We start from the raw sequence: 18,102 nt of genomic DNA on the forward strand, positions 1-18,102 counted from the left end.
ACTAGAAACCAAGATGGTGACGACTAGAAACCAAGATGGTGACGACTAGAAACCAAGACGTTGACGACTAGAAACCAAGATGGTGACGACTGGAAACCAAGATGTTGAAGACCAAAAAACAAGATGGTGATGACCAAAAAACAAGATTGGGATGTCTAGAAACCAAGATGTTGATGACCAGAAAACAAGATGGGGATGTCTAGAAACCAAGACGGTGACGACTAGAAATCAAGACGGTGACGACTAGAAACCAAGATGGTGACGACCAAAAACCAAGATGGGGGAAGACTAGAAACCAAGACGGTGAAGACTAGAAACCAAGATTGTGACGACCAGAAAACAAGATGGTGACGACTGGAAACCAAGATGGTGACGACCAAAAAACAAGATGGGGATGACCAAAAAACAAGATGGGGATGTCTAGAAACCAAGATGATGACGACCAGAAACCAAGATGGCGACGACTACAAACCAAGATGGTGACGACCAAAAAACAAGATGGTGAATTCTAGAAACCAAGATGGTGACGACCAAAAAACAAGATGGTGACGACTAGAAACCAAGATGGTGACGAGCAGAAACCAAGATGGTGACGACTAGAAACCAATATGGTGACGACCAAAAAACTAAATCGTGACGACTGGAAACCAAGATGGTGACGACCAAAAAACAAGATGGTGATGTTTAGAAACCAAGATGGTGACAAATAGAAACCAAGATGGTGACGACCAAAAAACAAGATGTTGACGACTAGAAACCAAGATGGTGACGACCAAAAAACAAGATGGTGGCGACTGGAAACCAAGATGGTGACGACCAAAAACCAAGATGGTGACGACCAAAAAACAAGATGGGGATGTCTAGAAACCAAGATGGTGAAGACTAGAAACCAAGACGGTGACGACTAGAAACCAAGATGGTGACGACTAGAAACCAAGACGTTGACGACTAGAAACCAAGATGGTGACGACTGGAAACCAAGATGTTGAAGACCAAAAAACAAGATGGGGATGTCTAGAAACCAAGATGTTGATGACCAATAAACAAGATGGTGACGACCAGAAAACAAGATGGGGATGTCTAGAAACCAAGACGGTGACGACTAGAAATCAAGACGGTGACGACTAGAAACCAAGATGGTGACGACCAAAAACCAAGATGGTGAAGACTAGCAATCAAGACGGTGACGACTAGAAACCAAGATTATGACGACTGGAAACCAAGATGGTGACGACCAAAAAACAAGATGGGGATGTCTAGAAACCGAGATGGTGAAAGCCTGAGTTACAGAAGGAGGATCCCTGAAGGATGACGTCAGTGAGCTGCAGACAGAAGGTAAAAGCAGCAGCTCAGAGTTTCAGCTCAGTGAGGAGAGCAGCACCTCACACACTCTGGATCTCTGTATTATACACATTGATATAGGACGCTCAGTTTGGATCATCTGTCTAATGTGTTCTCATGATGAAGAAAATGTGTTCACTGTTATTGCCATGTTTAAAGTGACATCTACATCCAGGTAATGCATTGCTCATGTTGTGATGCTTGAAGAACCACAGGAGGATCATGGTTAACTCTACAGAAGCTTCATATTTCATACTGACTGCATACTCTGACACAGGTTTTTTTAAATACCTTTATTTCCTGATCATTCTTGCTTTGTATATTTGTATTATAGGTGCCAACGTGTTGCTGATTGTGGTTATCTGTGTGAACAGGAGCTTACATGAACCTATGTACCTTTTTCTGTGCAGCCTGTTTGTAAATGAACTGTATGGTAGTACAGGGTTGTTTCCATTCCTTCTGGTTCAGATCCTCTCTGACATTCACACTGTTTCTGCTCCGCTCTGCTTCCTGCAGATTGTTTGTATTTATTCATATGCAAGTATACAATTTAGTAATTTAGCCGTCATGTCTTATGACAGATATCTTGCTATCTGTAATCCTCTGCAATATAACACTCGTATGACTTCTAACAGGGTTGTCTTTCTTATTGCAGTATCATGGTTATATCCATTTATTGCCATTTGGATTATGGTGTCTCTGACTCTTTCTCTGCAGCTGTGTGGGAACATCATTAACAAAGTTTACTGTGATAACTTCTCCATTGTTAAGCTGGCCTGCTCTGACACTACAGTCAATAATGTGTATGGAATCATTATTACTTTTTTCTTAATCATGTTTCCTGTTTCTCTCACTTTGATCTCGTACATGAGGATCCTCAGAGTGTGTTTCTCTGGCTCCAAACAGACCAGACAGAAAGCTCTCAGTACCTGCACACCTCACCTCGCTTCCCTCCTTAATGTGTCTTTTGGCTCTTGCTTTGAAGTATTACAGAACAGATTTGACATGAAATATGTGCCGAATATGCTGCGCATTGTATTGTCATTATATTGGCTCAGCTGCCAGCCTCTCTTTACCCCAGTCCTGTACGGGCTGAAGATGTCTAAAATCTGCATCATATGTAAGCGCCTGTTGTACGGAGAAGTGTAGGTCATCAAGAGATTGCAGAGAAAGAGAATGAAAGGACCCTGACTTCAGCAGTATTAACTCTAATGACGTGTCTCGTTCACTGTGTGCAGAGGAAGGAAATGAAACGTGCAGATGTACATGTGCTGAGCTTGATGCTGCTCTCTCTTTCTGTTTCTTCTCTTGCTTTTCACTTTTCATATCAGCCTCAGTGATTTTAGGAGAACCCTGAAAGGTCCATGAGTCCGGACGTTAGGAGTGAAACTGAATTTAAAGCTGAATGAAGCTCCTCGCTGTGAACAGACACAGAGCAGCTTCATATCAACTATGTTCCCAATATGTTGACAATATGTTCACCTTCGTCTTCTCTCACATGTAATGTGTCCCAAATATACATCCTGTGTAAGAATCTGCTGCTAGCTTTCACATCACCTGTGACCTTATGAGTATAAATCAATGCAGCGTTGTACTACACTGAATAAATAACACACACAGCGGTTTGTATTGTCTTTTTAATGTCATGCAAAGTAATGGTTCTGATCCTTACGGGATTCACAACATTGACCCGTTATGTAGTATTTTTGTACTTTATTGAATTTGTAGTTTTACAAAGTAAAGTAAGTAAAGGATCTTCTTCCAGCTTTAATTAATAACTAAAGCGACTCCCACTGAGAGCTTCTGCAGGCTGTAATACCTGTTGAAACATCAGTCATTTAACATTACAAAGAAATCAAAGAAAGTAGCTGTGCCAAAATAATTAGAAGCCTGGAAGTCATGATCTATGATTATAGAGTCAGTTTGAGGTGCTCCAATACATTTCACATGATTTGCACGCGAAAAACCTTTTAAAAAGCGTGTTTTCTGAATGGAGATCGGATCGATCAGGCCAAGCTAACGCTGTAGCTGCTCCGTCCAAACTCACAACAATGTCCTAAAGACATAAATAAACCAGAGATCCTCACCGCTGATTGGTTCCCACGAGATCGTGTCACGCGAATTTGACGCTCGAGTTGAAAAAAATTGAACTCGAGCGGTTGTCGCGGCCCTCTCCAATCGCCTCAATCGCGCCGCGGCATTCCCTTCAATCGCTTCATGCTCGCCGTTGGAGCGAATTTGCGTCCGTCCTATGCATTAACTTTACATGTAATCGCGCCGCCCCCAAAAGTCGCATCGTGTCCGGTGTGAACGCAGCATTACTGCTGGACCCGGGACACACAGGGTCATATCCCCTGAATGCTAATGGCTATAGCCCTATAACTTTGGAATGGTCAGCCCTCAGGAGAGATCTCCCACGGTATCACATTTAAAGTAAATCGGAATAACTATATTTTTTGCAGATAATTGGCCGGAAAAAGGTAAAAGTCAAAGGTTGTCCAATCGTCTTTTCTGTTTCACCCGACTGAATCTTTGGGTTGGCTTGATAGCACGTTCAACATTTCAACTCCCTACCTCTAGTCATTGTGAAGATAGGACCCTCAGCATTCCAAGTACCGTGGCCCTACATTATGGTATTTTGAACGGACGTTCCCAATACCGTACCACAGAACCTCGGGTATTGGAAATGTTCAGAGTCTTACTTTTAAGGTGCTTTTTCCTGGGGGGCTACAACTTACAGGGCACGATACATTACATTCTTGCCAGTGTATTTAGGGGTGCCAGACTGAAGATTGTGGGTGTTTCTCAATCGCGAGTACGCTTGCTTGGTAGCACATGTCTGCCGAGCGTCTTGCTTCAGAAGCGAGGCAAGAATACTTCCTGGCATTCGGAAAACAAAGAGTGGAACAGACTAGCAAGTGTGCAGGTGTGCGTCATATGAGAGGCCCCGCCTTACATTTTCCATCACACATTTGGGGAAATTGGTCCGTGCGCAAAGCATTGTGGGGATTTTAAGACCGTGGAGCCACGAAATTTCTCCAAACGAAGTACGCCGGGCTCGGTAGAATTCCAAGTATGCTGGACATTGGAACAGTCCTTCGGCGGGACCCAATGACGTAGTATGCTTGAAATAGTGGCTCTGCAGCAGCTTTACTCGCGATTGAGAAACACCCTAAGAGTGGGTCGGCATGTCTGGCTGGTGGAAGGGGGTCCAGGAGGCTCCAGGGGCTTGATTGGAGGTGCTCTGGGGTTCTCTGTCTTTCTGGGGCATGGTTGGGCTGGGCCTCTCATGTTAAGTCAAGACCTCCAGAAAGGGGGTGACTGAGCCAGGCCCATCAGCTGGCTTTGAGCACCCTTTCTTGACCACCTTCCTACTGGTCTTCTGAATTTTCTTAAAGTGAAACGATTTTTCAATTGGACATACTGACTGCAGGACCTCAGGTCCTCAGCGTGTACAGGGGCTGTGTCTTCAAGGTGCATGCCCCCATGTAGCCAAAAATTACAGGACACGTTCCTGGGCCCCCAGAGACCAACATCTCCAAGTTTTAGAACTCAGTCCATTTGTCTTAAGTTCAGTCTTCTAGGAAAGGGGGTCATTGAGCCAGGCCTGACATCCGACTTAGAGTGCCCTTTCCTGGGTCAATCCCAGCCTGACCCCCACCCTTCCCCTGGAGTGAAAGGTGGGAAAGTATCTTCAGGATGCTTCATTCTGATCAATAAATTAGCCATAGGGCTCGTTGAGCTATTTACACTGTAGAGGGAGTTCAGTGGAAACTCTTCAAAGAGGGGGCCTTCTGGTGGATTTGTGCAAAAAGGCCTTTAAAAAAGCCCAAACTTTGAAAATCTGTATTTTTGCAACGGAAGATGTTTAACCTTGCTTTCTTTCAAAAGGTGCCCAAAAGATAAATGAGTCAATGTAGGGACCCCTCACTGATCTATGGGTCTTGGAACTTGCCCCCCAAAGGAGTGTTTATCAGCGTCAATGCGGAAGAAGCAAACCCATTTTACACCTTGGCTATCCAAAGGTTGGACAGTCACTTTCTCCGTCTTTGCACATTGCCACCTTGGTTTTGGAGCGTCACCCTTGTGGTTCTTGGCTGCCACCATCTGGGTTTTGGTTCGTTCAGTGATGCTGTCTGAAGCGATTGAGACAATCTTTTACCAGGGACATTTTTTCATAAGCTAATGACATTTAACCAAAAAATCTTTGAGGTTTTCACATCAGTCAGTAATTATTAGAAAACAGTTTGTTCTTTGAGATCTGCCCAGTAAAACCCCTCCCACACTGTGTCACCCCCCCCTCCACATATTGTCAGATAGTAAAGGTCCCTGTGATGAGCTCTGGCCGTGACTCCAGCTCAGGTACAGCAGGTGAAACACAACTGTTGTCTGACATTTGTTTCACATTTGACACAGGTTTCTGTTGTTGATGTATAGTTGTTGAATAATGCTGTATCTGTGCTCATCTTTAACATACACTTCTAAATCTTTAACAACAGGAGGATCATGATGAACTCTACGGAAGCTTCCTATTTTATACTGACTGCATACTCTGACACGGGGGTTTTGAAAAACCTTTATTTCCTGATCATTCTTGCTTTGTATTTTTGTATTATAGGTGCCAACGTGTTGCTGATTGTGGTTATCTGTGTGAACAGGAGCTTACATGAACCTATGTACCTTTTTCTGTGCAGCCTGTTTGTAAATGAACTGTATGGTAGTACAGGGTTGTTTCCATTCCTTCTGGTTCAGATCCTCTCTGACATCCACACTGTCTCTGCTCCGCTCTGCTTCCTGCAGGTTTATTCTGTGTATACATATGTGTGTGTGGAATTTTTTAATTTAGCCGTCATGTCTTATGACAGATATCTTGCTATCTGTTATCCTCTGCAATATAACACACGTATGACTTCTAACAAAGCTTATTTTCTTATTGCAGTGTCATGGTTGCTCCCTTTTCTTGCAATTGTTGTTCTGATATCCTTAAGTGTGTCTTTAACGCTATGTGGGAACATACTTAATACAGTGTACTGTGGGAACTTCTCCATTGTTAAGCTGGCCTGCTCTGACACCAGGGTCAATAACATTTATGGGCTCTTTTACACGGTCATCTCCATCATCATTCCTCTGCTTTTAATCCTCTACACGTACATGAGGATCCTCAGAGTGTGTTTCTCTGGCTCCAAACAGACCAGACAGAAAGCTCTCAGCACCTGCACACCTCACCTGGCTTCCCTGCTTAACTTCTTCTTTGGAGGTTTTTTCCAGATATTACAGAGCAGGTTTGATATGAGCGGTGTTCCCAACATGCTGCGCGTTTTATTATCCCTGTACTTTCTAACATGCCAGCCTCTCTTTACCCCAGTCCTGTACGGGCTGAAGATGTCTAAAATCCGCATCATATGTAAGTGCCTGTTGTACGGAGAAGTGTAGGTCATCAAGAGATTGCAGAGAAAGAGAATGAAAGGACCCTGACTTCAGCAGTATTAACTCTAATGACGTGTCTCGTTCACTGTGTGCAGAGGAAGGAAATTAAACGTGCAGCTGTACATGTGCTGAGCTTGATGCTGCTCTCTCTTTCTGTTTCTTCTCTTGCTTTTCACTTTTCATATCAGCCTCAGTGATTTTAGGAGAACCCTGAAAGGTCCATGAGTCCGGACGTTAGGAGTGAAACTGAAGTTAAAGCTGAATGAAGCTCCTCGCTGTGAACAGACACAGAGCAGCTTCATATCAACTATGTTCCCAATATGTTGACAATATGTTCACCTTCGTCTTCTCTCACATGTAATGTGTCCCAAATATACATCCTGTGTAAGAATCTGCTGCTAGCCTGTGTTGGGAATAACATGTAACAGGATGGTTCAGTTTGAGTCAGAAGAGGAATAAAAATGCTTGCCTCAATGGTTATTCTTTTGTCCTCTAATTGTATCCTCTCCTCGTACATGAGGATCCTCAGAGTGTGTTTCTCTGGTCGTAAGCAGAGCACACAGAAAGCTGCACACCTCACCACGCTTCCCTCATCAACTTCTTTGAAGAATTGTAAAATATTACAGGCCCAACATGTTAAGTATATTAAAACAAATATATAACTTCCTTACATGCCCACCTCTCTTCAATCCCATAATGTATGGCCTTATAAAGAAACAGTAAGATGTGTCAAAGTGTGTTTTCTTCTGAAGTGAAGATCAGTGGTTGTGTCAGGAAAAAAGAAGCTATAAATGATCAAAGTGTGCTCCATCATTCAAAGTGAATATCTACAGAGAGGGAACATTTAGTCAGCTTTTTTTAAACCTTTAAAGCCCCAAGCCTGTTTTCCAGGTCTCAGGCTCGAAAATGACATTCCCAGAACAAATGACCATATCTTCTAAAAGGGGTAAATTAATAATCTTGTTCTCAAAGTAATGATGAACCTGTGAGTTGGATGTAGAAAAGTCAGAATCAATATAGATGTTTTTTATTTTAAAGAAAATTCAGATTGAACATGGTAAAAACATTTAAATGATAGTGTCCGTCCAAAAATAAACCATTACTTATCGTGAAAACCACCCTTGAATGATGGGTTAGTGGACTAAAAGCTTTAGGAATCCAAACTATAACATATAAGTACCCTGTATCAAGATTGATGCAAAACAAGCGACATTTGACCTCTGGGGTCATTTGAGTGGATTTGCCGTTTCTCTGGAACCCATTGGTCAATTTTGATGATTGACACCTCTTTTTAACACTTAGAGCCAATAGAATCGAGGGGCTGATCCTAAATCCACATACACATACACCATGAGGAGTGAGAGTGATGCGCATAAAGTTTGCCCAAATCGAAAGCTACGTTACACTCTGAAAACTGAAAACTGAAATTGCCATAAATGTGATGATGGATTATCATAAATCATTTCAAAGTGACACAGACACATTGGATTAAACATTGGATTAACCTTCAGCAGCGTTTTGATCGTTTTGATGCCATTGAACACAACTTTTGTTCAGAACAACAGCAAAGGTAAGAATATTATGATGTCTGGGTTTGCTTCCCATGCCACGAGTCCTGGTCGCTCAGTGATGATACTGATATTTCTGGAATCTGTGGAATCTCAGCTTGCTAGCTGATGTCTTGTTTGTGCAGATCCAATAAGTGGTGGAGTGTTTCTGCCGTGAGTTCTGTGCTAAGTGCGTTAGCATTTTTTCGCTCAGGGCTAATTCAGAGGCTTGGCGTTAGACTTGTGTTTCGTTTGGCTAAAAAAATGTTCATATCATCAGTTAGTTGAGTTTCTTCCCGTTAAGTGGATAGGACACATTCATAGTTTGTTAAATGTTAAGAAGCCCTCAGACGCTGTTTCTTGCAAGAGAACTGGGACTGTGACAGTTCTAATGAATTCAAAAGATTGGGTCCGGCAGAATATGAGTTTGACACTTTATATTACATATGTTGTTGGTTGATTGTCATTTGCCAAATTAGCTTTGCACACATTAATACCATTAGGATCAGAAATGTTCATATGTTTATAGAAGTCAGACTTGAATCTCTTTATCCTCTTAGAGAGCGTCTTGCATGTCAAATGATTATGTATTCCTCCACGTGTTCCCTCGCGTCCGTGACCAATTACAGCCCAGAAAAATCTGGCATATACGCAATCTTTTTGGTTCATCAATTTTTGGTTTATACCTAAGTAAAAATCATCCTGATATGAAAATAAATTGTTAATTTTGTACATTTTGCATTAATTTAGACTAAAATAGAATTGGAACCAGCTTATGTTTTAGGTCGGATATGTGTTGTCTTGAGGTCAGCGGGTCTGTATTAATTTCTTTCTGACTATTAATTCAAACCTTCTAATTGACCTATCAGAAGCTATTGAGTCTATGCAAGTTTACCGCCAGGCTCGGATCCACCTGGATCAGCAAGGTCTCACCTCTACTAACTCCTGAAGAACCAGGTTCAATGAACTGCTGTTTTAAGGCAGACGACTTACCAAATCTGTTTAAGCGATCCCTTAGGATTCTAGTATCTTTAATGAGGTATGGCCCTATCTAAGTGTGCGCAATCTTACCCTAAATCAGGAGAGGACAGCTCATAATTAATTTAGGTTAACAGGTAAGAGAAGCAGAAGCAAGTACGCACCAACATACGCATATATGTGGGGGTGTGTCATTTCTGACTGTGAGACTGGACATGTCCAGACTTTCCTCGAAAATGAAACTAAAGCTTACAGTAAAATCCCATTGAGTCAGGGGCCTCCTGCTGTTAGAGTAAGGGGGTTTCCCCACTGCTGAATAGTGACACCATTAGGGACAAACTATAACAGACCTTAAACTCTTTCATGTCTATATTTATGCCCCTTTTCCACCAAACCGCTTCCAGAGCCAGTTCCGGGCTACAGCCTGATTTAGTTTTGGTTCTTCCTGTTTCCACCGCAGCGGAGCCGGCTCTAAGCACCAAAAAACGGTTCTTAGCTGACCCCACTCGCAAGAATCAAGAACCAATACTTCACGCTTATGTCGGAGGGCGGGATTAACCTAATGTTAGGGCTGTACAAGGGCGTAGAACCAAATGCACGAGGCAGAGACAAACAAAGTATCAAAATAAAGTGTTTTAATGTAGACAGGTCATAACACACTGAATACATAAAGCAACAAAACAAAAACTACTAATACACTAATCTAACTCTATGGACGATAACTCTATGGACAATGACAAAAGGATCTTACGCTGGAAGTCTTGGAACACACAAGACAATCTGGCAACGAGACAGGGGAAGACGAGAACTATATATACTAGACAGACAACACCAGGTGAAGACAATTAGACAATCACAACAGCGGGAAAACAGACAAGGCAGGAAACGTACTTTAGACACATGAGGGTAGACAAGACTATCAAAATAAAACAGGAACCTATCTAAACACATAACATGAAACCTAAACTAGGGAACAATCTTAGCAGAGCCGTCTACACACAACACCTAATCAACAACAACAAAATGCCGCAAATTCTGTTCAGCAACACAGACAACTAGGAGCCAGGATGGATGCCAGTGAATCAGAATCAGAATACCTTCATTAGTCCCACGGAAGGGGCATTTGCGTAGTTACAGCAGGAAAAAGAGCCACAGACAGCTTAATGTTACATATGTTACATAATGTTACATGCATTAAAAAAAGTACTAAGTTGTGATATAATAAAAAATATAATACAAATTAAAAAGTTAACTAACAACAAAGCTAAAGCTGGCCTACTACAGCTACTGAGCTTGCAAGTAAACAAACGATAGATCTAGCATGCTAATGCTAGACAGCATGTATCTCCATGGCAACGAACGTTAACGCTGTCGATATGAGGGATTTCCGCGCGTGTGGGTGTCATAAGAAGGCAAGTAAATGTTTACGTGATGACACAAACAATGACGCAATGACGCAGCTTCACTGGAGCTTCACTCGGGCTCTTAGCGGTGGAAACACAAGTGGTGCTACAGAGAAGAACCGGTTCAGCACCAGAAAAGCACAAGAACAGATCTTAGTACGGCGCATTAGTATATAAGTATAGAGCTTCCTGAAATATAAAGCATTTGACATTGTGGAATATAACAAAAAACAAGATGGTGACGACTAGAAACCAAGATGGTGACGACTAAAAAACAAGATGGTGACGACTAGAAACCAAGATGGTGACGACTAAAAAATAAGATGGTGACGACTAGAAACCAAGATGGTGACGACTAGAAACCAAGATGGTGACGACTAGAAACCAAGATGGTGACGACTAGAAACCAAGATGGTGACGACCAAAAAAGAAGATGGTGGCGACTAGAAACAAAGATGTTGACGACTAAAAACGAAGATGGTGACGACTAGAAACCAAGATGGTGACGACTAGAAACCAAGATGGTGGCGACTAGAAACCAAGATGGTGACGACTAGAAACCAAGATGGTGACGACTAGAAACCAAGATGGTGACGACTAAAAAACAAGATGGTGACGACTAGAAACCAAGATAGTGACGACTAGAAACCAAGATGGTGACGACCAAAAAAGAAGATGGTGGTGACTAGAAACAAAGATGTTGACGACTAAAAACGAAGATGGTGACGACTAGAAACAAAGATGGTGGCGACTAGAAACCAATATGGTGACGACCAAAAAACAAGATGGCGACGACCAAAAAACAAGATGGTGACGACCAAAAAAGAAGATGGAGACGACTAGAAACCAAGATGGTGATGACCAGAAACCCAGATGTTGATGACTAGAAACCAAGATGGTGACGACCAAAAAACAAGATGGTGACGACCAAAAAACAAGATGATGACAACGAGAAACCAAGATGGTGAAGACCAGAAACCAAGATGGTGACGACCAGAAACCCAGATGTTGACGACTAGAAACCAAGATGGTGACGACCAAAAAACAAGATGGTGAAGACCAAAAACCAAGATGGTGACGACCAGAAATCAAGATGGTGACGAATAGAAACCAAAATGTTGACGAGCAGAAACTAAGATGGCGACGACTACAAACCAAGATGGTGACGACCAAAAAACAAGATGGTGAATTCTAGAAACCAAGATGCTGACGACCAAAAAACAAGATGGGGATGTCTAGAAACCAAGATGTTGATGACCAAAAAACAAGATGGTGACGACTAGAAACCAAGATGTTGACGACCAGAAACCAAGATGGTGACGACTAGAAACCAAGATGTTGACGACCAGAAACCAAGATGTTGACGACTAGAAACCAAGATGGTGACGACCAGAAACCAAGATGGTGACGACTAGAAACCAAGATGTTGACGACCAGAAACCAAGATGGTGACGACCAGAAACCAAGATGTTGACGACCAGAAACCAAGATGGTGACGACCAAAAAACAAGACGATGATAACGAGAAACCAAGATGTTGACGACTAGAAACCAAGATGGTGACGACTACAAACCAATATGGTGACGACCAAAAAACCAAATCGTGAAGACCAGAAACCCAGATGTTTACGACCAGAAACCAAGATGGTGACGACCAGAAACCAAAATGGTGACGACCAAAAAACAAGATGGGGTTGTCTAGAAACCGAGATGATGACGACCAGAAACCAAGATGTTGACGACCAGAAACCAAGATGGTGACGACCAGAAACCAAGATGGTGAAGACGAGAAACCAAGATGGTGAAGACCAGAAACCAAGATGGTGACGACCAGAAACCAAGATGGTGACGACCAAAAAACAAGATGATGACGACCAAAAACCAAGATGGTGACGACCAGAAATCAAGATGGTGACGACTAGAAACCAAAATGTTGACGAGCAGAAACCAAGATGGCGACGACTACAAACCAAGATGGTGACGACCAAAAAACAAAATGGTGAATTCTAGAAACCAAGATGGTGACGACCAAAAAACAAGATGGTGACGACGAGAAACCAAGAAGTTGATGACCAAAAAACAAGATGGTGACGACCAAAAAACAAGATGGGGATGTCTAGAAACCAAGATGTTGAAGACCAAAAAACAAGATGGTGACGACTAGAAACCAAAATGTTGACGAGCAGAAATCAAGATGGCGACGACTAGAAACCAAGATGTTGACGACCAGAAACCAAGATGTTGACGACTAGAAACCAAGATGGTGACGACTAAAAAACAAGATGGTGACGACTAGAAACCAAGATAGTGACGACTAGAAACCAAGATGGTGACGACCAAAAAAGAAGATGGTGGTGACTAGAAACAAAGATGTTGACGACTAAAAACGAAGATGGTGACGACTAGAAACAAAGATGGTGGCGACTAGAAACCAATATGGTGACGACCAAAAAACAAGATGGTGACGACCAAAAAACAAGATGATGACAACGAGAAACCAAGATGGTGAAGACCAGAAAGCAAGATGGTGACGACCAGAAACCAAGATGGTGACGACCAAAAAAGAAGATGGTGGTGACTAGAAACCAAGATGGTGACGACCAGAAACCCAGATGTTGATGACTAGAAACCAAGATGGTGACGACCAAAAAACAAGATGGTGACGACCAAAAAACAAGATGGTGACGACCAAAAAACAAGATGATGACAACGAGAAACCAAGATGGTGAAGACCAGAAAGCAAGATGGTGACGACCAGAAACCCAGATGTTGACGACTAGAAACCAAGATGGTGACGACCAGAAACCAAGATGATGACGACCAGAAACCAAGATGTTGACGACCAGAAACCAAGATGGTGACGACCAGAAACCAAGATGGTCAAGACCAGAAACCCAGATGTTGACGACTAGAAACCAAGATGGTGACGACCAAAAAACAAGATGGTGATGTCTAGAAACCAAGATGTTGATGACCAAAAAACAAGATGGTGACGACTAGAAACCAAAATGTTGATTAGCAGAAACCCAGATGTTGACGACTAGAAACCAAGATGGTGACGACCAGAAACCAAGATGGTGACGACTAGAAACCAAGATGTTGACGACCAGAAACCAAGATGGTGACGACCAGAAACCAAGATGTTGACGACTAGAAACCAAGATGGTGACGACCAGAAACCAAGATGTTGACGACCAGAAACCAAGATGGTGACGACTAGAAACCCAGATGTTTACGACCAGAAACCAAGATGGTGACGACCAGAAACCAAAATGGTGACGACCAAAGAAACAAGATGGGGTTGTCTAGAAACCGAGATGATGACGACCAGAAACCAAGATGTTGACGACCAGAAACCAAGATGGTGACGACCAGAAACCAAGATGGTGAAGACCAGAAACCCAGATGTTGACGACTAGAAACCAAGATGGTGACGACCAAAAAACAAGATGGTGACGACCAAAAAACAAGATGATGACAACGAGAAACCAAGATGGTGAAGACCAGAAACCAAGATGGTGACGACCAAAAAACAAGATGGTGACGACCAAAAACCAAGATGGTGACGACTAGAAACCAAAATGTTGACGAGCAGAAACCAAGATGGCGACGACTACAAACCAAGATGGTGACGACCAAAAAACAAGATGGTGAATTCTAGAAACCAAGATGGTGACGACCAAAAAACAAGATGGTGACGACGAGAAACCAAGAAGTTGATGACCAAAAAACAAGATGGTGACGACCAAAAAACAAGATGGGGATGTCTAGAAACCAAGATGTTGATGACCAAAAAACAAGATGGTGACGACTAGAAACCAAAATGTTGATTAGCAGAAACCAAGATGCCGACGACTACAAACCAAGATGGTGACGACCAAAAAACAAGATGGTGAATTCTAGAAACCAAGATGGTGACGACCAGAAACCAAGATGGTGATGACCAGAAACCAAGATGGTGTCGACCAAAAAACAAGATGGTGACGACTAGAAACCAAGATGTTGATGACCAAAAAACAAGATGGTGACGACTAGAAACCAAGATGGTGACGACCAGAAAACAAGATGGTGACGACCAGAAAATAAGATGGTGACGACTGGAAACCAAGATGGTGACGACCAAAAAACAAGATGGGGATGTCTAGAAACCAAGATGGTGATGACTAGAAACCAATATGGTGTCGACCAAAAACCAAGACGTTGAAGACTAGAAACCAAGATGGTGACGACCAAAAAACAAGATGGTGACGACTAGAAACCAAGATGGTGACGACCAGAAAACAAGATGGTGACGACTAGAAACCAAGATGGTGACGACCGAAAAACAAGATGGTGACGGCAAGAAACCAAGATCGTGACGACCAAAAACCAAGATGGTGAAGACCAAAAACCAAGATGGTGAAGACCAGAAACCAAGATGTTGACGACTAGAAACCAAGATGGTGACGACTAGAAACCAAGATGTTGATGACCAGAAACCAAGATGGTGACGACTAGAAACCAAGATGTTGACGACCAGAAACCAAGATGGTGAAGACCAGAAACCAAGATGGTGAAGACCAAAAACCAAGATGGTGACGACCAGAAATCAAGATGGTGACGAATAGAAACCAAAATGTTGACGAGCAGAAACCAAGATGGCGACGACTACAAACCAAGATGGTGACGACCAAAAAACAAGATGGTGAATTCTAGAAACCAAGATGCTGATGACCAAAAAACAAGATGGGGATGTCTAGAAACCAAGATGGTGAAGACCAGAAACCAAGATGGTGAAGACCAAAAACCAAGATGGTGACGACCAGAAATCAAGATGGTGACGAATAGAAACAACAATGTTGACGAGCAGAAACCAAGATGTCGACGACTACAAACCAAGATGGTGACGACCAAAAAACAAGATGGTGAATTCTAGAAACCAAGATGTTGATGACCAAAAAACAAGATGGTGACGACTAGAAACCAAGATGTTGACGACCAGAAACCAAGATGGTGACGACTAGAAACCAAGATGTTGACGACCAGAAACCAAGATGTTGACGACTAGAAACCAAGATGGTGACGACCAGAAACCAAGATGGTGACGACTAGAAACCAAGATGTTGACGACCAGAAACCAAGATGGTGACGACCAGAAACCAAGATGTTGACGACCAGAAACCAAGATGTTGACGACCAGAAACCAAGATGGTGACGACTAGAAACCAAGATGTTGACGACCAGAAACCAAGATGTTGACGACTAGAAACCAAGATGGTGACGACCAGAAACCAAGATGGTGACGACTAGAAACCAAGATGTTGACGACCAGAAACCAAGATGGTGACGACCAGAAACCAAGATGTTGACGACCAGAAACCAAGATGGTGACGACCAAAAAACAAGACGATGATAACGAGAAACCAAGATGTTGACGACTAGAAACCAAGATGGTGACGACTACAAACCAATATGGTGACGACCAAAAAACCAAATCGTGAAGACCAGAAACCCAGATGTTTACGACCAGAAACCAAGATGGTGACGACCAGAAACCAAAATGGTGACGACCAAAAAACAAGATGGGGACGACCAGAAACCAAGATGGTGACGACCAGAAACCAAGATGGTGAAGACGAGAAACCAAGATGGTGAAGACCAGAAACCAAGATGGTGACGACCAGAAACCAAGATGGTGACGACCAAAAAACAAGATGATGACGACCAAAAACCAAGATGGTGACGACCAGAAATCAAGATGGTGACGACTAGAAACCAAAATGTTGACGAGCAGAAACCAAGATGGCGACGACTACAAACCAAGATGGTGACGACCAAAAAACAAGATGGTGAATTCTAGAAACCAAGATGGTGACGACCAAAAAACAAGATGGTGACGACGAGAAACCAAGAAGTTGATGACCAAAAAACAAGATGGTGACGACCAAAAAACAAGATGGGGATGTCTAGAAACCAAGATGTTGAAGACCAAAAAACAAGATGGTGACGACTAGAAACCAAAATGTTGACGAGCAGAAACCAAGATGGCGACGACTAGAAACCAAGATGTTGACGACCAGAAACCAAGATGTTGACGACTAGAAACCAAGATGGTGACGACTAAAAAACAAGATGGTGACGACTAGAAACCAAGATAGTGACGACTAGAAACCAAGATGGTGACGACCAAAAAAGAAGATGGTGGTGACTAGAAACAAAGATGTTGACGATTAAAAACGAAGATGGTGACGACTAGAAACAAAGATGGTGGCGACTAGAAACCAATATGGTGACGACCAAAAAACAAGATGGCGACGACCAAAAAACAAGATGGTGACGACCAAAAAAGAAGATGGAGACGACTATAAACCAAGATGGTGACGACCAGAAACCCAGATGTTGATGACTAGAAACCAAGATGGTGACGACCAAAAAACAAGATGGTGACGACCAAAAAACAAGATGGTGACGACCAAAAAACAAGATGATGACAACGAGAAACCAAGATGGTGAAGACCAGAAACCAAGATGGTGACGACCAGAAACCCAGATGTTGACGACTAGAAACCAAGATGGTAACGACCAGAAACCAAGATGGTGACGACTAGAAACCAAGATGTTGACGACCAGAAACCAAGATGGTGACGACCAGAAACCAAGATGTTGACGACCAGAAACCAAGATGGTGACGACCAGAAACCAAGATGTTGACGACCAGAAACCAAGATGGTGACGACTAGAAACCCAGATGTTTACGACCAGAAACCAAGATGGTGACGACCAGAAACCAAAATGGTGACGACCCAAAAAACAAGATGGGGTTGTCTATAAACCGAGATGATGACGACCAGAAACCAAGATGTTGACGACCAGAAACCAAGATGGTGACGATCAGAAACCAAGATGGTGAAGACCAGAAACCCAGATGTTGACGACTAGAAACCAAGATGGTGACGACCAAAAAACAAGATGATGACAACGAGAAACCAAGATGGTGAAGACCAGAAACCAAGATGGTGACGACCAAAAAACAAGATGGTGAATTCTAGAAACCAAGATGGTGACGACCAAAAAACAAGATGGTGACGACGAGAAACCAAGAAGTTGATGACCAAAAAACAAGATGGTGACGACCAAAAAACAAGATGGGGATGTCTAGAAACCAAGATGTTGATGACCAAAAAACAAGATGTTGACGACTAGAAACCAAGATGGTGACGACCAGAAACCAAGATGGTGACGACTAGAAACCAAGATGTTGACGACCAGAAACCAAGATGGTGACGACCAGAAACCAAGATGTTGACGACCAGAAACCAAGATGGTGACGACCAGAAACCAAGATGTTGACGACCAGAACCAAGATGGTGACGACTAGAAACCCAGATGTTTACGACCAGAACCAAGATGGGACGACACAAAACCAAA

At 42.7% G+C, this 18,102-nt stretch overlaps 2 protein-coding genes across 2 annotated transcripts; both read left to right on the forward strand.

The window, feature by feature from the left end:
• The first annotated feature begins 1,014 nt into the window (after positions 1-1,014).
• On the forward strand, positions 1,015-2,885 carry LOC117556519 (olfactory receptor 11A1-like). Its single transcript, XM_034231852.1, has one exon. The coding sequence runs from the start codon at positions 1,564-1,566 to the stop codon at positions 2,488-2,490; it is 927 nt and encodes a 308-aa protein (XP_034087743.1). The 5' UTR covers positions 1,015-1,563; the 3' UTR covers positions 2,491-2,885.
• A 2,962-nt stretch (positions 2,886-5,847) lies between these two features.
• Positions 5,848-7,126, forward strand: LOC117556520 (olfactory receptor 10A6-like). The gene has a single exon (XM_034231853.1). It carries the CDS (start codon positions 5,848-5,850, stop codon positions 6,772-6,774), a length of 927 nt encoding a protein of 308 aa, XP_034087744.1. The 3' UTR covers positions 6,775-7,126.
• Positions 7,127-18,102: the final 10,976 nt, after the last annotated feature.

Source organism: Gymnodraco acuticeps, unplaced genomic scaffold, assembly GCF_902827175.1.
Source record: "Gymnodraco acuticeps unplaced genomic scaffold, fGymAcu1.1, whole genome shotgun sequence".
NCBI classification, from domain to species: domain Eukaryota; kingdom Metazoa; phylum Chordata; class Actinopteri; order Perciformes; family Bathydraconidae; genus Gymnodraco; species Gymnodraco acuticeps.